The sequence below is a fragment of the Simochromis diagramma genome, unplaced genomic scaffold, assembly GCF_900408965.1.
Source record: "Simochromis diagramma unplaced genomic scaffold, fSimDia1.1 OVJJ01000585.1, whole genome shotgun sequence".
Taxonomy (NCBI): domain Eukaryota; kingdom Metazoa; phylum Chordata; class Actinopteri; order Cichliformes; family Cichlidae; genus Simochromis; species Simochromis diagramma.
In genome coordinates, this window is record NW_024387398.1 from 5,744,401 (window position 1) to 5,769,620 (window position 25,220).

Genomic DNA, 25,220 nt, shown 5'->3' on the forward strand with positions numbered 1-25,220 from the left:
AATACTGACAGAAGTCACGTTTAGGCCAAATGTTGCCTGTTGCAGCTTTAACTGACGCTACTGTACAACAAGCTGTTTCTTGTGAATTTTGCTGTTCAATCTTGTTGTTCCTCCCATTCCCCGTCTCTTTATCTCAATCTAATTTGCCCACCACCCCCACTCCCTCTCTCCCTCTCTCTCTCGCTCTGCTTATCCCCTGTTAATCTAGATTTGCCATGTGGCCAAGCCAGTGCCGGATGGATGGGGCTTTGCACACACAGTTGTCCTTGCTTCCATTTTGTTTGTCCTGACATAACAGCTTGATGTCAAAGCGACAAAAACTCACAGAAATTGCTGTAGTCCCTCATGCTGAGCAAGCCTGGCACTTCTACGTGATTTTCACAAATTGCACACTGAGCCCTCCATCATTCTTACAATTAAACTCTTCATGTAAGACCTTGGCTGAAAGATCTCAAAGTATCAGGAGATTAAGAGTAGCAACAACCACCACTTTAAATGGCGTATGCAATAAAACCCATAATAACTACAGGCAGGGATCCGTGTCCTATACCTGACCCCATGTAAAGGATTTCACAGTGAATTTCTGAAACAATGCCATGGGAATTACACATGGGAGTAGAACACGTGACCAGCTGTTTATGACCACGTGGTGACTGAACTCTTTGTGAGGAAAGCTTATAAGGTTGTGTCCGATCACGTTACCCAAGCCAAATGCTGTCCTTCGAAGCACAGGAAAAGACATCGCATTAACCTTCCCAGCTTGAAGCAAAGCACAGTTCGCTATTTTCCATCCCTATATTTCACTGCTAGAGCTTTAGTTTATTTGTTATTTTATCTCATTGACTTTATCATCTACTTTTAAACTGTACTTTTATTTTGAGCCGACTATGTTTTTCAACTTGATATTACTTCTCCACAATAATTCACTTTGAAACAACTGTTAACACAGCTCGCTCAGCTTTATTGACAAGAGCATGACCCGAGTCTCTCTGCAGTCCAGACAAGAGCTTAGAAATTCTCTAAGCAACAAAAAGGCCAATGACATAATTTGAAAAAGGGCTTACTTTTGGCTTTTTTTCCACCAAAGGGCTGTAAATTTCCACAGTCTCATTTGACAGGCAGATAGATGAGCGCAGTTTACCTCTGTCCTCTCGCAAGACGAATTGTAATGGTATGCAGATGCTGTAATGACATTCCTCTGAGATGTAATCACAGCGCCTGGCACATTAATTTCACTGGAGTGGAAAAGCACATATATCATTTTTGTGGCTTCTCGTCAGATTTCCGCTACATGTGGGTATACATTACCTTAATTATTAAAGTCACTGCAGTTCCAAACCACACTAGCGAAAAGAGACAAAGTCTAAACCAGTTAGTTTCAATAAGAGATAATGTACTGCTGAATACAATAAAGAAAAAAGCACCATGCAGCTTCAAAATGTACTGGTGGTTAGATTAAAAGTACTTAAAGAAAATATGTCTGCCTTATTCACATGGTGCTGCAAAACATTGGAAAGTACACTCTCTTCAGTACAAGAGAGAGTAATGGGAAAGTAGAAATACTGGACTGTGTTGCAGTGGAGAGATTAAAGAGACACTACAAGTGAAAAGGGTCATATTCATTACAACTAGATATCACTGAAACACTTGCATTTTATTACTTACATTAACATTTCTTAATATTTAAAGGAAGTGTTTACCACTGATTTATTATCTGCTTATGACATGTGTAACTCTTTTTTTTTTTAGCCAAAACTAGGAAAGAAACAAATTTCCAACAAGGCAAAGAAATTTGTTGTTTGCATATTGTTTTATCAGAATTAATGGAAGTGTTGAGGTAGAGCTAGATCACTATGTACATAGATTAATTCTTACTGCAGTGCTCTGGGTTGCTCTCCACCCTGAGCCCTTTGTTGGCGTCATTCCTTCTTCCCTTTCCTTCCTGTCTCTCTCCTTTATTATCCAATGTTGTCAAAAAAAAACAAAAACAGCCCAGTGGCACTGTTGGATTGAACTCCAGCAGATTAAATGCATCTTAACAGAGTGTATTTTTGTTTCCTCCACTCAAACTGAAAAATTATGTTTTTAAAATGAAACAGCATCAAGCCATTCCCAAGGTAAGATGAGGTAACTCTGGATTATTCACAGGCCCAGATAGAAGTAAGCTCCACTTTTGGATTTTACATTCGCTGCAAAAAGAGGAATGGATTAGACAATATTTTTATTTTTTTCATTTTATTCCAAATGTAACTAGTGCATAAAATAAGCATCTTATCAAGCCCTCAAATGTAAATCTTATAGATTTAGGTGCCTGGAAGCCACTCTGCCTACTTGTTGATATTTTTGTTCTTAACAATGAGTCTGTGAATTCAGTTCAAAAATCACCACCTATCCCTGAAATCCTTCCTTCCCAAGTGTAAATACAAGCTAAAGAAAAAGACATTACATCTTCCGACTTCCTCTTTACAACATGAAACTGTGAAACACTGCTTTCCTGGAAACTAGTTCTTCTTGCTCTGCCTCATCCTCGGATATGTAGGATATGGAAAGATACAAATCATATAACTCGCTAGAGAGGTACGTTTTTTGGGGGGATTTTTTTTAAAGTTGCCAGGTCGTGTTAGATGGAATCCATCCCTGTCCATGCAGAGGTGGATGATGGATCATTTGCTGCGCCTCCCTTTGGTATAAAGCACTGCAGTCTGGCAGAGTGCTATCTCTGCAGTTTATTGGCACCATATTACAAGATGTTTGGGTATTGAAGTTTAAATCGCTTCACTTTCTTAAAATACTCAATTTTCAGATTAGATGTTGCTAGAAAGAATCACAAGTCCCAAATAGCTGATATTTGTAGTCTACATGTTTAGAAAGCATCGCTGTGAATAAATGTTCTTCAAAGGTCAAAGTGATTTTGACCATTGCGTCGATTCAACAGCTTTGCATCGCTTCCAGCTCCCCACTCAACTATGATACAGCGCAATGACGTTCCTACCATCTGTTCACTCTGACTCCCTCTCTTTCTAACTACCTCTCACCCTACCCGCCCTTTAGTACCACTGTCTTTGCCATTCATTCCACACAGACGTGATTGTAACAGACCGACATAAACAAACATGAAATGTAGCCGGGAGACAAGAGATTTTCTTAAAGTAAAACAAAAAAAACCCACAAAGGAAAACAACTTTTTTCTCCTATTGTTATCACTGCTAATTCTTATCGTGGACTGGACTGAAAGAAGTGTTTACTAGCAAACATAATTGCAAAAAGGGGGCTTAGGGGAAATGAGTACTGAAGGACCACAATCTGACTAATGCCTCTTGACAAAACAATTTGTTTCCCTCAACTCTCCATCTGCCAAAACAGTCAATTTCTTTCCTAGTCTGGTTCTAATTGATCCATGCCTGCTGTGTTTTGTAACTGGATCAGACGAGAAAAAATGAGCATGCTACTTATTTTAGAAACTTTTTAAAAAAATATCTTGTTCCTTAAGATGTAGCAAGAAATTAATAAAAGCGGCGGAATTTGCTTTTGGGGCCTGCCCTCTATTACTAAGTCAATAAGCGTTCAATTACATCTTTTACTTAAAACACTCAGCTAAAATGCCACGCCAACATCTTCTTTCAAAGCTCGTCTTCATCTTTGCTCATCTGTTCCTCACATTAATCTGATGTTGTTTTTGAAATGACAGTCTTCTGGCTCAGAGGGAGGGATAATGATTCATCAAGTGGGCAGAAAAACAACAACCGCAGGAGAGTCATATGATGTAGGAAGACGGTGCCGGTGTAATGAGCTTCATACTTGGCCAAAGCACACAGACCTGTTACGGACAGCATGCAAAAACAGAAAGGCAATCAATACCTTGTGTCGAAATCTCACGACTGGTCGATAGGGCGGTGACCCATATCCCTCCTTGCTGGGTCTCCCGTTGGTGCCAAGCGCAGCGAGCCCCAACAGCAAAATCGCAGCAGACCACCATCTGGTCGTCTTCATTGGTCTTTTCCTGTCAAAAACCAAACAAGAATGGTGAATGCGTACTCTCCTCCAACACTCTGCAGGTTCAATACTGGTTGGCCAAGACAATACATCAAGCCCACAATAATTAGTGAAGACAATGAGAACCGCAAAACTGTCGCTGATTTAAACTAAAGCTATCAATACGTGGCCCACACTCGGCAGGGAGATTAGATCTCCTTTCAAATCAATTACGGGGAAATAGACGTCATGAGAAAATCAAGATAAAGAAGACAAAGAGCCAATATATTAAGGCAATTAAAGTGAGGGCTTTGGATTAATTAGGCTGAGTGTCTAAGTCAAGCAACTGTGATGAAGTGGAGAGATTACATCTTAAAACAGATTCCTCACAGCTTTGCACAGATGCAGCCTGGAAATATATTTTTTTAAAAAGTGAGAATATTCACTTTTCACCTCCAATTCGACTGCATTTTCAATTATTCATTGGACTGTGTGAAAACAAGTTTGACCTTTGCATGACATGAATTAAACAAAATCACACTTGTGGAGGAAAGGAGGGGGGAAAAAGAAAAAACAAGCCCTGTGGAAATGTCTGTGTCAGTGAAACAGATAGGTTCGAGCAAGTAGCAAGGCACAGGACATCCCCAGAGAAGACGATACGTTAACCACTCCTCTTATACCGCCTTACACGCCTTACACGCTAAACAACTGTTATGTTGAAACCTGCAGTGCATTTGTTCCTTCATATTTTTATCCCTCATCTTTATCTGCATTTACACCCTCAAGTTTTTTATGCACCTCACTGCAAAGATCTCCTCCATCAGAAGCACTTTATAAATAAATCTGACAAGACTTGACTTGTTTTTTTTCACAGTCAAACACTGAGCTGCACTTTCTAAGACATCCAAAACCATTCTCCAGTGAAGGGAGATGAGTGACAGCAGGATGGTGACCCCGCTTCCTTGTTCTTTGGGGCTGACACTAAGTCAGACAACAATGGTGCTGCTGTGGCAGCTCTGCGGGTCCACGCGCTTTTCACTGGAGGTCAGCAGGTTGCACCAGCAGAGCAGTGTGTCACTGTGATGTGCCGGACAGAGAGGAGATACTGAAACTTTATTTTTGTGATTTTACATGTCTTCTAGAGCCTTCCTCTGTTGCCTGATGCCTGCAGGATTTCTGCTTTGAAATTACTTACTTTTATTTCAAACCTACTTTTTTTTTGTCATGTGGAGGAGATATAAAGAACTTGGTCTTTTGGTGGAAAACACATTTAATTAAAAATATTTTCAACAGCTGTGTTGTATACTGTAATTCTCTGGTGGATTTTTCAGACTTTTTGTTTCATTGGCCTTTAGAAGAAAAAAAGATCAATGTTCTTTATCGAACTCTGAAACAGCCTTGAATCCTCCTACACAAATTACACCCATCGCCAGCGCCCCTACTAACCAAGCCAGTTCTTTTCAAGGTTTGATATATACCTGCCCCCCACCCCACTCCCGCCCCAAACAGAGACTTGTCTAACTACAAACAAAAAACTTCTAGACAACATATTCATATAATCCTGTATGTTAAAGCCTTGGTCTTTAGTGTGGCTACCTTGTGAACAAAGCTTAAGCCTCTGTAAATGAAATGTCGTGCCAGGTCTTCTACCTCAGTGTGTGTCAGTGCAGTAGTGAGGGACATTCAAAGTGCCTCGATAATCGAGTAGGAGGTTTTGTTCGGAACAATGAGTCTAGAAATTCAAAAGATCTATGAACCTGAAAAATAATTGTTAAAATGTTGGTAATGATCAACAGCCTTACTAACCCCCTGCGGACATATTATGGTCCTTTTATGCTATAGGGCATTAATAGTCGCACTCACTTTTTTAATGCGATCATATTCATATTCATTCTCTGTGCGTCGTAACTCTCCAGATCCAGGTAGGAACCCTGCCTGCAGCAGCTGCTGCTCCACTTCTCCGCTAACACAGTCTTTATGCCACACTAGGTGGATTACCATATTTGCTAGCACAATCAATCAACTTCTTTCCGGTATCCCAGTGTTAAATGGGTTATTAATGGACCAGCTTTTGCACAGTGCTGTGTCAGAGACAAAAACATATGCACAGTTTTAAGAAGTTTAACTGCACCATACAGCACAGTTCCTCAGAGACATTAAACTCATTATGATCAGTCACAACTGCGGCATAAGCAAGCACCTTTCCAGTCCTCCTTCTAGTGAATAATCAGTAATCTTTCTTAGAGCTCCAGACAGTTTTAAAACTGTGTTGTCCTATAATTCATTAAAATAACCTGATTTTCTTTTAAAGCCGCTATCACTACAATGAGTGCGTTGATTTGACCATTCACACACAAACAATAACAGCAGCTGAGCTATTACACAAGTGGGGGAGCACATGTGTCCTTTTTTTAAATTAATTTCAAAATAATGCAATTATAAGAACAATATATTCAGCTTCCAGTTCAGTTCAGCCTCCAGTGAGTACCAAACGAATGGGGTACACATCCATGCATTCATCCATCCAACCTGCAGTTGGCAATGTCCTTTTAATCCGTTCAGCTTTGGTGAGCTCGACATAGTGGCACACGAAGTGGTTCTCCACCTGCTGTGGGTTCTGCTTAGATTGGCCCTTCAAATTGCAGCAGCTCTCCAGAACAGAATAAGGACTACCACCATCAGTTCCACTCCAAACAGTAGTTGGAGCTTGCTCAAAGGAGGCATCTGAATAATACTGACCGACCTGGCCAACGAGCCAGGTGGTAAGAAAACCTTGAGCTTGAGAGAAAAAGGGGATTGTCCACATACAAATAGATCGCAGACTCTGTAATTCTTTGGGGAAAATGAAAAATAAATTATGCAGCCTTTAATATACCTGGCCTGAGGGGAAAGAGTAACTAAGTATTCAGTATCTTGCCCACGAATGGACAGGAGGACCAGAGAGGAAAATATTATAACTCAAAGACGTTCAGTGTGCTAAAATTAAAAAAGCAGAACTTCCAAAACAGCCATACGTTTGAACAAACTAACCCCTTAGAGAAATGAAAAAAGGATATTGAATAATGGTTGCAGACGGATGACTGGAACCTCAATTTAATAAGCAGAAGATGGATGGATGGATGGATGGATGGATGAAGACAATGCCCTCAATGCAGGAAAATGGCTACTCCCTGCCTATATGCCTATAAGCAACAGTGCTCAACAAATGAGCCTCAAAGAAAGGAAAGTTCAAAGAAATTCTGAAGTATAAATCATTAATATCAGTTTAAAGATAAAATTACTAAAAACCTATTGTATTCTTTATAATAAACTGATGAATTTCATTAATTTTCACTGTGTAATTTATATGTGCCTAAATTTTTCAGCTTACTCAACAATACATTAATGTGGGTTGGTCTTGGTTCAAAATGGGCCTCTGGGTGTAACGCTGCACATAAAAATGATTGTCTGGATGTAGCTCGAGGTAAAGCATCTTTATTACCTCACCTCACAGTTTCTGCATTTTCTTCTTAAAAACAAAACAAAATTCTGATTTAAGTTAGAGTAAATTAAATCTAAATTTTTCTAAATGGCAGGCATAATTTTTTTTTTCTTTTTTTTGATGGAGGGCTAAAACATCTTTGGTATGTACCAATATGTTTTATGTGAAAAAAAAAAAACCCAATTAAGAATAAATTAAGAATTTTAGCTCATTTTCAAAAATAAAAAAAATAAACAAATCTCAAAATATTTTTAGCAAAATCCCCCAAATATCCCAGGCACAGCAGGGGTGATCTACAACTGTAAGTCTTAGTATGTGAGGGAAAACATGCAATCTTGAGTAAATGCTGCACCTCTTGTTTATTTCTCTTGAAAGCACAAGAGACAAAAACAGTCTCAATTCTTTTTCCCAGGATGCCCGAGAGGCTGCCATCATAACTTCGGCATGTGGTTTTAAATCCCCTAGAGCACACCTAAGCTTTGGCATTGACTTTGAAATGAAGTCTACCTATCTCCCACTATGTACACAATGAATCATGCCCTGCCAAGCTCACAGACACTTTCCATCTCATTCAGTAGATTTCTGCCATTCATGCACTGGGCAAGTTACCATAAACGCCCATACAGCTCACCTTACAGATACTTGGCTCTATGTATGCATCACACTGACTGCACCACACTGGGCACTGGCTAGATTTGAATAATGCACATTTTGTAATTTACTGTCAACTGTCATGCATGTGTGGTAACCCATAACTCTGGAAAATAGGAATATATTATTAAAGCGTGCCATACATTTTCCTGACATTATGCATGGTTTCCCCCAAAAGACCTTTACTCAAAAACTCTCCCCATTATTATGAGTAATCTTGAACCAATTCTGACTTATTGCTGATAAGTCTTCAATTTACAGCTTTCTAATTACTGTCAGCTTGTCTCCAGTATAATTAAACAAAGCCCTTGAGAAATGCAAAACTCTCAATATAGCTGAACATCTACTGTTACCATCCCCAACTTTCTTCTCTCACTGTTTTTAGTCAGACAGCGAAATATAAGCTGCAGTATAGCTCGTGTTACAAAACAAACAAAGAACACAAAGAAAAACATAATGCAAATTTAAGAGTCTTTTAGTCTTTTGCAAAAGGGCACCAAACCCTGTAGCAGATTGTTTAAAATACTTTAGCACCAAAAGTCACAGCCAACGCTTCCTTCTAACATCTGTTTTGCCCTGCTAATTACAATTTCTTTTTCAATGTTTCTCAGAGCTGCTAAGATTTCTCTAAACCCACATGAAATAAGGTCTGGACCAGAATAACAACATAATGAAATACTGTACACTTGGAGAAGTTTTAGGCTCAAATCTCTGAACCAACAACCAAGGACAATTTCATCTTTCATCCCTCAATGTAGATCTCCACTTTATCTTTTCAAGCTGTTGTAGCATCTCCCTCTGTATGAGCTGGGATTTGCTGAGCTCTTGTACTGATATATCAGCGAAATGGCTATAAAGATTGACCCGATATGTCTTTAACCCCACTGCCTGGTTACAAAATTCAAGAGGTGGATGACAAGTTGAAACTACACCGAAGTGTGGTGCGTGCCAGTTCTGAAGTCACTTTTGGTTCACACAACTGTTCACTAGGGCGACAACAGAGAGAATAGCCAAGACTTTAACCAGCCTTTACTTTAAAGACATTTTCCAGTCCTATTCTCCTCAAGGCCAAAGTCCTGATTTTATAAACAATAACTCTGATAAAAACCCCGTTCACTCTGCTTAAAGTCTTGGCTGTTCTATGACGTTACCTTTATTCGCATGTAAAAAGACCACTCAGAGAGAAAGTTGCAAATAACATCAGACTAAAGCTCCTTGTTAGCAGACATACTGATGGTAACTTTAACTTTGTATTCAAACTGCCAACTTTCTAGGCAGAGGAGACAGAAGTTAAAACAGACTGTTGCACACAGAGAAAGAAAGGATATCATGTAGAGATACACATTTAAAAAATGCTTGTTTTTATCATTAAAGCACACGAGCCTTTTCTGTTAACGCCCACAAATAAAGTCAATGCAAAGGGCCACTTCACCAGATGCTAGAAAGCCCTCCATGTTCAGAAAACAAACTGAACTTGGTTGATAAGGAGGACTCACCAATTTTAATTTTTAAATACTATTGTACAGCTGTTTATTATTCCCCCATAACTTCTGTTTACTACTGACAGTGATTCTTTTTTTTTTGGTTAATGTTTTGTTTAGGGGTGGGTGTGACAAGGTAATAGCATCATAAACATTAGTTTAAGTGAAATCGCGGGGTGTGGGTTGCATTTTATTTGAATAATAGTCACAGATGCAATTCAAAGTAATAAGCAATAAAGCAACAAAAAAACAAAGATTACAGAAATGTTGGTAATAAATACACATTTGTTTTGATGAAAAATCCTATTCTGCTCTCTTCTCCTCCGGCTTAGTTTCCAAGCCTTCAGATTTATCTGCTCGCTCCTTGTTGGAAACCTGACATTCACGGAGGGAACCACAGTCTTAAAACAGCAGCTGGATTCAGTGAATAGCACACAAACCTGAACTCCAGGATGTTTAATAACTTTTGGTTTCTGTTAAGAATGTGCACATGCTGTGAGCATTTTTGACATGACATGCTTTAAGGCTGTGAATTTTCAATTCATTGGTTTTCTTTTGCCATTTGAAACTTACAGCATGCAAGGTTCTGAACCTTTCAACTCCCCTCAGTTACCCGTGAGCTCTCCAAGTGGGAAACAGTAACCCCCTGTTGCACTGCACAGCTCCCAATTGTGAGTGGAGGAAACATCTATGAATAAGGAACAGGGCGATGCTGAAAGAAACATGCATGCTAAGTCAATGGACCGTGGCCAAACAACCACTGAAACACTCCATGAGACTGCTTCAAGGTCAATGTGATGGCTGCTTTTCTCACATTGCATATAAAGACAGGGGGGGAACTCTTCCTGACATTTCAACACTAAATATAAAGATATTTTTAACAGAAGGAGACTTGACAATTCAACATTTTTTTCATGGCCGCTAATCAATCAGGAAGACGTTAAAGAAAGAAAATGTTTAAGAAGTTGTTAAACTTCATGGCGGCAACATCTTTGAAGTGCTAGATATCCAATTTACAAAATACAGCTTAAATCGCACTCTTGGTTTATTTTTACCATTTTGCTGCCACAGAACAAAATGATGACAGACACAAGTGGAAGAAACAACAGAAAAGGGTGTGAGCATGCCTGGCAGATAATAAAAAAAAATCTAAATCTGTTGCTGTTATATCAATATTTAAATGCCATTTTTTGCAAAACGTGTTTGAAACCTGCCAAGTTTTAAAATGATGATTGAAGTTTTTCATCTTTTTTTCTGTGGCAGATACATTTTGACAGCTATGTCTTTTCTTCTATCCAAGAAGGAAAAAAAACACTTTTTTGGACTCTTATTTTTCTACTTCGCTGGGCATGCGTGGGGTTTTTTTTGTTTTTTTTTTGTTTCATATCAAAGTCATTAAATCATGAAAATTTTAACCACAGGATTCAATAATATCCAAGCTAAAGCTCAAATGCTTAAAAAAGTCAAAAGTGCTTTTGAATTTTCATGATCACATTTTGATTTATTTAAATGACTTGAATGCAACGTGTCACATCCACTGAAAACAGGAAAAAACACTCCACCACAAAATCCACACTAATATGTTAAAACACAGACTACGAGTGTGCCAGCAGACAGAAAGACACTAATGGGCCACATCATAAAATCAATCTAATCTGAAACAGTTGCCACCTGAATCAACTCAGAATCAACTTTTTGTTTTTGTATAGTAATGAGTATATTTGATGTAGCCATGCAACATTTCCGCAGGGCCGCAGAGAACGTACATGTTTTTAAGAACAGGTTCAAGACCCACCTTTTTAATTTAGCTTTTAATTAACGTTTATTTATTTTATGCTTATTTATTCTATCCTGTTATTCTATTATTAATTTAGACTTTACCTAATATTTATTGATTTTATTCTTATTCATTTTTTAATCTTCTTACTCTATTTATATTTATATTGTATCCTGTTCTTATTTATTTTATCATTTTACCCTGTATATATCCTATTGTGTCATATCTCCAGTGTTTCCTCAGAGGGCGCTCTCTGCACCGGGGCTGTGATCGACTGTGGCTGCTGGGTCTCTGGGGTCCTCTCAGCCTGGTTGGGGGGCTCCTTGGCCTCCCTCCTGCTGTGTGCCCAGCCTGGAGGCTGCGGTCTGTGACCGGCTCCCGGTGCAGACGGTTCCCTGTTATAGTGTTTCCTCACTTGGCTCATGCGAGCCCAGCCCAATTTTTACTCTTTAAGTGTGCGCGTGTGTGTATGTGTGTGTGTGTGGGGGGGGGGATATGTGTGTATTCACATCATTTATGTTAATGAGAGTGTGGGGAGTGAGTTGGAGGGTGGGGTGGGCTGCTTTTAACTATGTAAAGCACTTTGTGCTACATTTTTTTTGTATGAAAAGTGCTTTATAAATAAAGATTGATTGATTGATTGATTAATACTATGAATATTTACCATGCCTTTGAAGTACAAAGCATTGAGTTGATATTTGCCAGTTTTTAATTCAGGTAATTTTGAGGCCTTGTAACTTCAAGTAAACAGGGATAGTTACATGAAAACCACATCAGTTAAAAACTGCAACCAAATGAATTTTATACTCCAAGTGTCATAATTTCAAGCCGAAACAACATTTTTGTTCAGCATAACTTTTACTGTAACTGCCTTCAACATTATTGCCATAGGAGAGAAAAAACATCGGTACCCTGGATGTTTTATCTCTTTTCTCATCATTCACTTGAGAAAATTTCAGAAAGTGAATTTTGGGTGAACTATTCAAGGTTCATATCAATTTATTTTTCAACTCTGAAAATTCCAGCTATCGCCTGTACTGAATATCTAAAGGCTCAAAGATGCTAGAAAAAGAAAGCACACTAAAAAGTGAAACATTTCATCCTGCTCCACATGTATCCAATAGCAAGCAGAAGTCTTGAGCCACGCCTCATTTCTTTATAATTTGCTAGGAAAATGGAAAACAGGTGTAGCAATTTATTGAAACATGTGCAAACAGTCAGGCAAATAGAGTATAAAGCAAAAAACATGGTTTCTTGTAACTAACTGGAAAGCCAATATTTGGTATGACTACCTTTATTCTCCAACACAGCCTGAACGTTCTTAGGCAAACTTTTGTGTAATTTCTTTCAATCAATCCATGACTGACAGTGTTCCCCTGTGAGTTTTTCTATCCAGGTACGCTTTTGGTGTATGGCAGTGTGTTTAGTAACATTGTCTTGCTGAAAAATTAAAATCCTGCCAATCAGATGCTTTCCAGAACGTACTGGATAGTGGGTCATTGAGGCCATTTCTGATGAGGCTTTGGTGAACAGTAAATTGATCAACTTAAGTGCCAGACACATCTCTCAGCTCCTGTTTCAGGTCTTTGATGTTTTCCTATTTCTTAAGGACATGACGTTCAGATACTGTTCATCTGCTGTACACAGAACGACTGGAAAGCCTAAAATAACTTTCATCCTCCAGTTATTCCAAATTTTCTAAGCACAGACTCCACATCATGCCAAGATATGCCTGTTTTTTGTCTAATATCTCTGAAATTACAAGAAAGGCATGCTCCTTGGAAGTAAAATATACGAAATTGAGGTGTGGTTCAAAAATCAAGACTGTACTATATGCTCGCACAGAACTATCCTAAACATTAAGTAATTATTTATTTTTTTCGTTAAATTACAATCAACAGTAACATCTTTTAAGAAACACCAAATGCATTTAAGTTTAATACGTTTGAGTTAGTTTCCGTGTTAAGGCATTGCACAATTTCCACATATGTGGACCTCTACAGGCAGACCACAATTAGCTGTGTTTGCTGCACCGCTCTCACCATTCAGCATTTCAATAGAGGCAAGCTCGCCAAATCTACAAACACCTTGTACATGGGAAATGTAATGTAAAACTTAATGCTTTGCCAAGTAATGCGAAGTATATAAGCTCAGTTCAACTTAAGTGTCCTCGGGCTGTTTATTATCAATGATAAGAACTCCGAGAGCATTAGTCTTGCACTCACAGACAGTAAGGACAAGTAGGTGAACTTCTGGGGACATGTGAAGACGGTTTACCGTCACGTTGACGCTTGCTAACAACCGCAGCGCAGTTACACCGACGTGGTTTTAATGTTCTTGTGCTGTCACAGCTCAATGCTGCCTCTGCTGGTGGGAAGCAGATTAACGGCGGGCGTGATGGGCATCACTTCTTCTCAGAGCCCCATACTGACTGAGCCGAAGGGGCAAACATTCCACATTTATATTCAAATATGACACACATAGAGCTGAATTAATTTAAACTGTTTTAATTAGAAATGACAAGGCAGGTACTGTATGTGGCCCCATATATATGTAGACTATACTACTAGAATATGCCTGAAGAAAAATTAGGGAAATATAAATATTCACAGACACCAATTACAAATAAATGTATGGTCTTATTCATGAATATGGATTAACTCTAATTATTTTTTGTTCTATTTTTACCTGTGTAGTTATCTGAAATTTTATTACCACTGCAGTACGGACCTGCCTTACTGACTTAAGACTGACTAAGAGATGGATTAGGATTAAAATAATATTTAGTATTTGTAAATAAGTTGTAAAAACCATCATTATACATGACTACTGAGACGGTCACCTCTCTGCATGATTTCAGTCATCTGATGTTAAAATATTCAGAACAAAGGACAGATGTTTAGCCATCAGCCAAATGCTGTAACATGCTGTAGTTAATAATGAAACAAGTTTTTTTCCCCCATATTTAAGCAGATCTCAAACATTTGCCTTAAAGATTTCCTGAAATAATGTTTCCCTTTCATTGATTTCAATGAGGTGGTTTTCCTTTTGGAATATCAGAACACACTTTTAGAGTTTATAATGTGTCCACAGGTTTATAGTTTATGTTATGCTAATTTATTTTGTCTTTTTTTGTTTTGTTTTGAGGCTGTTTTCAATTGTACAGAATTCAAATGTGCTGTACTGGCTAGAAAAGAAGAGATTGATGAGAAATGCTTCCTTCCTTGTTAAGTACTGCTACAGTATGTACTGAAACGTGAAATATGGATGACTGAAATTCACAGCACTCGATTCTTTTCTTGTTATATGTGAAGGTTGCATTGGCTGGCGGGCCACACTTTCAGAGGACTGGCTCTAAGTGAACAAGCTGACCAAATGGCAGCAAAATGCCCCCCACAGCAAAGCACAGTTACCGGATCCCCTTTCTATAGACTTCTAAGACTCTGTTATTTTAAATTGACAGGACAGCCCAAAGTTATATCCCAAGGTCAACAAACATCTTTTTAACTGGGGCAGCATATTGAGCGGAAAACTGGACATTTCTCAACCCCCATTCTTTTTTTTATAGTTAATTTGTAGCGTCTTCTTTCTTCTCCACACAGATAACATGTTATATAACAAGACTAATTCACAGTAAAAACACCTCAAGAGGAGAAGTTTGGCTTATTTAGTAATTTCAGGTCAAATTAAGGTCTCATGTCATTGATTTTCTTTACAAACTGTACATAGTATTCAATATCTTTAACTTTTCTCTGTGTAAAAATGCAAAGCAGATCTTTTTTTTTTTAATTTTATGTGTGTATTGTCTGAGCAGTGTAATATATGAGCAGGGTCCTGCTCATATATTACACTCCGTAAATGATCCTGTAAATGTTGTGAAAAACAAATGCAAACAAATGTTCTCAATATGCTTGCATTGGAATAAGCACATACATCACCACTGCTTATATTGGCTTATTTTAATTTGGCTAAGAATTATTATTGATGTAATAGAATTTTCTCATTGTGGTTTCATATTTTGGCTTTCAGGATATAAAATGCTGCATATTATAGACAAAAACACCAAAAAACGTTTTAGACTAGATGAGTAGACTTGCCAAAACATATTGATATTTTAAGCTCCTGAGGTGCATGTTCACAGGAAAATCATTATCTTCAGCGGGGCAATTTCTAGTCAAAATAAAACCCACCTATGCAGAGGAGAAATTGGATGGCAGCAGAGGTACTTGCGCCTGATTCAGCTTGCAGCTGATTGCATACTGTATACTGGGACTTGGATGCTCCCAGTTTGCTTGGCAAACCAATGATTTCCTCCAGAGACTTGTTTGAAATTATTCAGATTGTCAGTGAGGTCACTGGAGTGTAACTTTAGTCAGCAGATAAACGGCTTTTCTATCCCCCACACTACTAGACCACCAGCTCCCTCTTCCACCATATGCTTCAGCTGACACATCCTTGACCCCTGTGAGCAGATCTCTTTAAGCACGCTCAGCAGTATTGCTATGTACAGTTCAGTTTAAGTGGAGCACTACAGTTTGTCTCTGAGATATCTGGAGAACGCTGGAGCATCTGTTGTGTGTTTGCTGCCCAAGCACATTGCCGAAGCATGTCTTATGTGGCAGAATTATCGTGCCACTTCTCATATACTCTATGCTCATACTCATACATTCCCAACACCACTGTCTACTGATAAAGGACTCCTTCAAGTTCAAAGCACGTCCAAAACCACAGGCAACACTCTTTGCCCAAGGGTAGTGCTTCTGTTTATTCCTTGTTCTTCCCTTACAAATACTGAAAATGCTCTGCCAATCTCTCAGATAGAGCACTTCCTACAACAAAGGAACAGAGGACTCATTCTGAATGTCATACATGCCTAAATGGGTATCTCATATAGTATTCATGCTATGCCCCTGCATGGTGTCTGTATGAATCTTTTTTTTTATAATTTCTTACATCTTTTGACTGCTTTGTTATTGTTTTGGTGCATCAAGAAAATGTTAGCCGCCTCTGTAGTCCATGCATTTATCATGTGCATGAAAATGAAACAGTTGGGGTTTGAAAGGGACATGCTGAAAATGTTTTGCATAGGGCAAAAACAAGCTTTTCACTTAGGTTTTCTAATGGTTCTACGGGAGTACGAATTCTAACAACTCAAACAGACTATGTTTCCTTCTGCAGGACTTGCAGTCAGTGAGTCAGTTAATAAATGGCAAAGTGGGTTCATAAAAAGGGGCAGCACTTGCCTAGAGGTTAGAGGAGCTGGCTGGTGAATATAAGTTTATATCCTGAGACGAACTTAAAGAAATGGGATTTTGAAGAAACAGGACAAAAATCTCCCCTCCTTCAGAAAATATTGTTTAGATCCACCCCGGGCAATGTACTCAGTCCCAGCCAGGTATCTACTGTGAAACTACAAACTGGTCAGCAGAATCAACAAGAGAGTAATTTCCCTCTCTAAAAAGATGAAAATATTACATTTGACCTTTATTTTATTGGGAAAGGTTGAGATTTGTGCCTTCATATTAAGGTTTTTATTTCACAAGTCTCATATTTCCCAGCATAGGCTTGCATGCTATAACCTGAGCATGTATAGTATACTGGCTCCAAATCATAAATTAAAACTAAGATATGTGTCAATGGCAAAGCGTCGGGATTTGATTTTATATGAATCTTTCAAAAATGATAACATTGTCGAAAGCTTTAAACAATCCTCAGGTCACTTCCAGCAGTGATCCCAGGACTCTGTTCACTTCCAGCCAGTGCAAATCAAAGCCTTTAATTACTGCACTGATAAGAGGCTTGCGCTGGAGTTTCATTTATGGAGCGGATAAATGTGGGATTGTTTATAATTAATTTCCAGAACAGTTGCCAACCTTTTCAGTGTATTTCCTGAAATTTCCACCGAGTCCACACTAGAGAAATTTCCACTTTCTTTGCAAAACATAAGTGTTATCAGCCCCCTATGAATTAGAAGTCCACAGTCATGCGCTAACTTCTATTTATTATCGTTTCATGCACAGGATTCAGTCTTCAAGGGTGCTTTCATTATGCATACCAAGACAGTAAGACAGTGCCTAGTGTTTGTTTGTTTTTTTCATTTGTTGTCAAATATTGCTAATTAAACGTTGACAGAATAAAGCCAATTCATGCATGGTCATCACCGTGAACATCACCATGCACATCGAGTTTGATTCATTTTCACTCAATTTTGACATCAACAGATGTTAAGATTTCCTCAACGCTAGTTTTAGGATTTTGATTTAGAAGCAGAGCTTCTTTTATTATTATTTTTTTTTTCATTATTATCATTAATATTTACTATTCTTTTTTAGAAAAGTGCTATGGAAAACTAAAGAAGGCAACTGAGCCTACAGGTGTAGATTTCACTGGGTACACAGGGGGAATATCTTCCTCAATGGCTACAGCACATATAACAAAAATATGGCAAAAGCAGCAACATTAGGAAATAAAAAACATAATGACATTTATCAGTGAGGCAAAAGTTAAAGGAGGAAGCTGAGAGCACTGTGTGAGTTTGTAGTGTAGTTTGCCAAAATTGCTTGTTCTTGTTGTTGCAAATCAGCCTTAATAACATAGCTGACATGTACGTGATTCCTCAATAATCATCCCAAAACACAGACATGTGTGACATAATTGGAGTTTCGAACATCAGTGTAAATGTTGCTGGACTACAGGTGGCACATGCACATTAAAGCAAGTAGAAGCCTGATATCAAACAGAACACTCTGATGTTTGAAATCAGACAAACACAAAGGAGGACAGAAGAACAAATTATGTCTGTACGTGTGTTGACATAGAGAGGATAATAATATCAGAAAAAACGAGCATAATTGAGCATAATTGTTTGAGAGCAATACAGAATGCCAGAGAACCTTATTGTAACGTATTCTGGTATATTTTGAATTGTTAGTAAGCTTTTCGTTGTTTTTTCCTTTGAAGACATTTTCACTACTAACTAAGGTTGAAAGGGTAGAAAAAATCCGCTAGTGTGGGAAATTATGTGTCTGAAGGTCAAAATGTCCTTGGGGAGGACCCCCCCAGAACACACAGCATAATGCAGGATGAAAACCCATGCTCTTTATTGGATCTATATTAAGCTGGAATCGTTTTTCCAAACTACTTTTTCCAGTATTAAAGACCTAAAATTCCACTTTTTTTGGTTATTTTACATCTTTAGTCCTTGTAGTTGCTCACAGTCTTTTATCGCTGTGCAGTTAAACATAACTGCAGTGCTGATCTGCTTGCACAGTCTTCTGGCAGGAACCTGGAGAGCTACATAATCACAGTTGTAGAAATTTGGCACTGCAATGCCGGAGATCACTTGTCTTTTAAAATTTCTGGCCCATGCTGTTGCCTTTTTTTTTATCTTTGACTTTCTCTTGATGAAGTTTTAGTTTTTGTACTTTTGTGCTCTTTTATCTATAAAGTCATGGTGAGATTTGCTGTTCATGATAACTGCCCCGCTTCTCTTTTTACTGCAAGCTGTTATAGCACCTGGAAACATAAAGCATAGTTCCTGTGAGCATTTTTTATACTTGAAGAAAAGTACTAAAACAAACAGATGTTTATAAAATCAAATATGAATATGAATGGAATATCTTTTCGAATCAGCCTTCTGTGATATTAATAAGCAGCACTGTGTTAAGGAGGATCCTGTCCAAGAGTAAGGAAAGTTTCTTGCAGTTGGTCCTTCCTGCAGAAATGTTGATGCCTCTAAGGTAGTACTTAGAAGGTAGAACTGGCCACATGCAAGTCTAGGGTTACAAGCTGTGTATCATACTCAATGCTCAAAAACCACTGAGCACAGGTGAGGCAAATTATTATTTCATTGTGCTGTCTCATGCTCTAAGGGGACTATTTACAAGTGTGTATATATATAAAAAAAATAATATAAAATATCTGAATAATAATATCTGGAAAAGATTCCTTAAATATATATATTATTGATTTGACAACCCATCCATGCTGTCTTGTCTCAGAAGGATGTGGCAACAAGAACCCTCTTGTCATCTATCCAGAATTAGGTGGTTAGATGCCACCTCCTGACAAAACCATCATTGTGTAATCACTGGCCATTCATCTCAAATGACATGGTGACAGATGTGTTGGTGAGAGGATATACAGCGTCTTTTTGCTATGAGAGCACTTCCTCTGCAGATTCCCAGCTGTGCTGGCAGCTGTATCTGCTGACAGCTAACATGGATTCTGGTTTGTGTGCGGCCTCTAATTTCCCTGTGATCTCCATATTTGGAAGATAATTTTGTATTCAATATATTTAGCTCATGTTTCTACACAGAGCCGGTCATGCGTGACCTTTCGTTATGCTGATGTCACTAACACTTTTTTGACTGACTGAGACTTAAAGAGTGAAAAAAATGTGTCGGTGGCACCTGAGGAGTTGTAATAAGGTCCTCTGGACTTTCTTTGTGTTTAAATTCAGGAAGAAAGAGCATTTTATGACAGATTAACTAACCCAAGCTCACCTTTAAGCCACCTCTTTGACAGCAGCCTACTGTTTAAACGGGTAAAATGCCATTGGACTTCATTAACTGTATGGTGGTTTTTGCTATTCACAGCATGATAATGAGAAGACATACTAGCCACAATGTGAGAAAATAGTTGAAAAGGGCTCTTTTTAAAAAAAGAAAAGAAAAAAAAGAAAAGCATGTCTCTGCTTTATTTCTTTCATTTTATCTAAGGAGCAATTTTCAGAAAGGGGGGATTTCTTTGTGGAGCTTAAATTGAGTCCTACTAGTTGAGCCAAATCTAAAAAAGGCTGAGGCCCAAACCTGGCACAGCCTTAATAATCATCCCTCAGATATTCTGGATCACGTCCAAATAGGAGGCAATTTAGCTGCCGTAATCACCATGATATATTAAATATGACCAGTTATGCTAATGGACCAATTCATTAAGCTAATTAATGCACTAATTTGTGTACATTTCATGTTAGTGTTATTGTCATTTTATAATTTGTAGGTGTTAATATCAGCTCTGTAGGCAGTGAAGAATTGAACAAATTTGACAAAAATGCAGTTTTCTATATTAATATGCAAATGTATGCAGTTATGCACTCAAAAATTAATCACATCACTCACTGATCTGCAGTTTGAATATAAGGTATGACACACAGAAACCATGTGCATGATTACGCACCATGTGTTGGCAGGAGGTCAAAATACCCTGACAGTGAAGAAGTGCAGGATGGAGTAGAGGATGGGTCAGCTTACTCAACAATTAATTAACATCACCTAGAGGATCTTTACAAAAAGCTTTCATCTTCACACATTTGGCTCGGTTGTATGCATCAGCCTGTTATAACCTTTTTTTTGCAAGAAAGCAAAATCTTTTATAAAAGGACATCCAAGCTCATTTCAAACAACTGTAACATTTAAATATGAAGCAGAAGACAGATATTTATTTGTTAAATCTCCATATACAATATACGCTACAAATCTTTTTCTTGATTTTGGAGTTAAGTGTCATGGATAGAATATCATTAGCACAGCCTTCTCTCTTGATTTGCAAAACACTCAGCTCTTACCCACAACTAAAGTAAAAGAAGTCTTCCATTTTGACTGTCCATGCTTAAGACATCCAGTGGCCTCTACTACATTGTTACGCAGCCTCCCACCTGGAAGCGGTCTAATACGACCACTACCAAACAGCATGGTGCAAACAACCAACAAGATGTGCTTAAAACAATATGTTGAATGCACTTTAAATGTAGTTAGCATTGTCACCTCACAGCAAGATGGTCCTGGGTTCGAATGTTGCTGTAGAGAGGTGGAGTGGTCTTCCAGTGCATGCATGGGTGTTCTTTTGGTAGCCTACTTTGGCTTCCCTCCACAGTCCAAGGACATGGATATTAGGCTAATTAGTGATTCTTAACTGACATGAATATAAATGTGAATTGCTGCTTATCTTTCTGTGCACCCTCACAGGACTGGCAACCTGTCCAGGGTGTATCCTGCATGGATAACTTGTTAAGTAAATGGATGGATAATAGGGAAAACAAATCAATAATTTAAGGCAAGTTGTAGCATGTAAGCCACTGAATGTGGTGTAGCATTATTGTTTTTAATAGATAGGAACCACAACATAACCTGTACACTGTAGAAAATTGATCATACATCATCAACACTGTGTGCAGTGATTGCAAAGGTGATTACACCTTTAGGCATTTGCTGTGGTACTATCCTTGAGTTAAGCACCTTTAAATGGATATTACTGAAAAACTGTCATGTTTTCTCAATAGAGATATCAAACCTTGACCAGAGACATATAGTAGATATGAAAATGTCACTGATCCAAACATGGATTTATCACTGATATTTTTTTTTTATCAACTAAAAGGATCATTTTAATTAACTGCAAATAACATAAACACATTCTTTCAGTATGAATTACTGGCAAAATGACTTCATGGATTTGTTATCAAAGGAACAGGCAGTTGCAATTCTGCAGGATGAAGAGGAGTAGGAAGAGTTTATTGGACCGTGGAACTTTATTAAATCTTGTTTGGGGTTTTTTTTTGTTTGTTTGTTTTGTAGATATCATATCAGTGTTGGTCAAGTTACTTGAAAAAAGTAATCAGTAACTAATTACTGATTACTTCCCCAAAAAAGTAATCCCGTTACTTTACTGATTACTTATTTTCAAAAGTAATTAATTACTTAGTTACTTAGTTACTTTTTAAAAACACGATTTACAACCTGAAGAGGTGATAAAGCGATAGATCTTTCAGCCCAATTCTACTTTTTCTACATAATCCATCATGTAATCAAATGGAAAAGTCTTATTTTTTAACTTGTTTTAATCTTTTAACTTTATGCATCAAGCAAAAATTTAATGATATGCACCATTCTCTGACTTGAATAAATTAGTTTAACATTTAAACATATTTTCTGCACATTCCAGCACATAAAATAAAATATTTTTTTGTGTTTACACTCACTCTTTCAAATAGATGCAAGTAAAACACAGCAGAAAATAAATAAAGTCAAAGACTCAGCGGTCCTGTTGCTCTATTTTCACCTGCAAAGCAGGACTACGGTAGGCGGAGGTTTACCCTGGTGCAGGTGTGCCGCGGTCAGTTGAAGAATCCGCGAGTTTCTCTGTGAGTTTCCCATTACGTCGTTGCGCACTTGGTGCTTGCTTGGAAGTTTAGGGGTTTTTTCGCTGTAAAAAGAAGTTTTCTTCCCACGCACGATGGACGCTAATGTTTTTGTCACTTTTTATGGAATCAAACTCAAAGTAAGGTCAGTACTTCCACGCTTTAAACGCTGCACGCTCATACTCTCTCCCACAATCGATATGTGATCCATTGTTGATCTGCACACAGCTGTTGTCACTAACGGCGCACTCGCTTACGTCACTGTCGTGAGACATTCTCGCAAAAAATCACGGTTTTAGTAACACAGTAACGCAGCGTTCCCACGGGAAAGTAACGGTAATCTAATTACCGTTTTTGCAATAGTAATCCCTTACTTTACTCGTTACTTGAAAAAAGTTACAAGTAACGCGTTACTGCCCATCTCTGTATCATATTGTTGAGTCTGTTTTATATTCCACTCTCATTCCTCGTTTTTTTCTGTTATTGTAAAGGCTGTCTATTTTTTTACTAATACAAATCTTCCAGTTAAATATGTTCAACCACAAAAAAGGAAAGAAAAGCAGAAAAAGACAAAACAAGATAAAGCAAAAAACACTACAGAGTATGACTGACTGAGTGACATATTCTTACCTCATTACCCACCACTAAGGTGAACTTAACTCCCATTTTGTGCTCGCTGGGCTGATGGTGAGTAGTAGATAAAAACTGTGCTTGCTCAGGGCAGCTCTCAGGTGTGACTGTGTGTTATGAAGCATGCTGCTGATTTCATGCTCAGCTCAACCTAGCTTCAAGAAGTCTACTACCAGCCTCTGACTATATATACTTGATAGACTAATTATCGAATTGGCAAACAATGTTTACGTTTTGAGCACTTAACTGCTAATAATTCCAGATAGCATGACTTGTGAATGGAACGTGGGGTTGAAAAAGCACTCAGCCACCACTACGGCAGTCACGATGGTGCCAAATAGAAATTAAACTCCCAACCTACAATTAAAACTGACAGTTGAAATCTCCCAAACAGCTAGCTGAGTGCAGCTGAGATTGTTTTGTCAAGTGCTGCTTTCAAGGTCAACAAGTGATTTTGAATCTAAACTCTTGAGTCAATGTGGAAAAGAATTCCCTACAGAATAAAAAAAAAAAGGAAATTAAACATCAGTCATGACACCTGATGAAGATTTGGTCACATGATCAAAAGCTCTGTGCTCTTGTAGCTTTTGCTAATCAGCAGTCCCCCCCAAATTAACTGACTAACAATCCAGAAAAAAATATGCTACTCTTAGTTGCTACAGAGAATTTTAGCAATTTCATCTAAAAACAACTTTTCTGTTATATGATTTGGTAATTTCCAGCAGCAGCTGCACTCACTGCTTAGGGCCAAACAAGAGGCTGACAAATTTAGGCGGTGAACATGGTTTCTCTTTTCACACGGTAATATCGAGTGAATCAGATCATGACATCTAAAGTTGCCCTTTTTTCACATGTACAGTAGCACGCAGCAGGGGAGAATGCTCTTCACATGTTTTCTCTACTGAAAATACTTTGGTTTAGGTGATGGCTCTGCCTGTATGAAGCATGCAGGAGGCCGTGACATCCACCCACTAACTGTGAATTTATTTTACACTTGTTCTGTTCTTACATACGCGCAATCAAAAAATTGCACAAGGTAGCCGGCAGGTTGAAGGTCATTTCAATCTGACTATTTGCATTTTCACATGTGCGTCTGTTAGGTTTAGAAAAGCACATGTGTGAGAATAGCTACCCCTTGTTGCTTCTTGTATACATATGAATTATTCACTAACACATTAGGTATAGCAGCCCAAGTATATGATAATAACATTTCAATTTGTTACAGTGCCCTTGGGTGAACAAAAATGAATAAATGCAAGATTAAATGCATTAAACTGCAGCACAAAAAGACTTCAAAGAGACTTGTATCATCATTCAAAACCCCTCCATCAATCAAATCTCAGTCGCTACATTTACAAGCCTCTGAGTTCGCTGCCAAACTAAGTTCAAAGCGGCTTCAAAGAAGAAACTTCCCGTCTACAGCCTTCCTTCTCAACTCCGTAGGAAGCCACTGGTCCGATATCCCCGACTCATTAGACAGGGCAATGACTCCAAATGCCAAGCAGATAACAGGAGTGTGTTCCTGTGCCACCGGATGACAGATAAAGACGGAGATGGATCCTTGTGTAAATTTGTTGGCTGCATGTTGTGATGACATAATTCATCACCCACCATCCATTTTATGAGGCTGTTATCCATTTCATTCAGATATTATCCATACACATAAACTGTGATAACACTGTGCTTTGAACTTACGCTGGCGTATTGTGTCTTCTCACTAAATCCTCCAAGCACCACACGTTTACCACGGATGGAGGAATGTCAGAAATGCTTGCAGGCTATGCTTACATTGAGCTGTGTGAAAGCGATGAGATGAGTTGATTCCTCTGCAGACCTGCGTGTGAATGTATTTCCACGCCCAAATCTCTTATTAATATTAAACTTATACTCATCATTTCACTGTCACTGGCATACAAGCAATTCATATTTTGCATGTTTGGAGTATTTAGCGAATGTGAGAACATGTGAGCCAGAGAGGATGGAGATAGAGGATGAGAAAAAGTTATTTTTCTGCCCTGGTAGTGACTGCAGAGCCTGAGAGCTAAATCACTTTCAAAGTTAATCTGCTATAAATCCTGGCAGGCAGTCCAA

At 38.3% G+C, this 25,220-nt stretch overlaps 1 protein-coding gene across 3 annotated transcripts in view; it reads right to left on the bottom strand.

Moving 5' to 3' along the window:
• fstl5 (follistatin-like 5) overlaps window positions 1-25,220 on the bottom strand; it is a 198,425-nt gene that overhangs the window by 161,684 nt on the left and 11,521 nt on the right. For all 3 annotated transcript variants that reach the window (XM_040010097.1, XM_040010096.1, XM_040010095.1), the window contains exon 2: window positions 3,859-4,000. In XM_040010097.1, coding sequence (XP_039866031.1) covers window positions 3,859-4,000 — 142 coding nt within the window. The remainder of the gene's footprint in view (window positions 1-3,858; window positions 4,001-25,220) is intronic.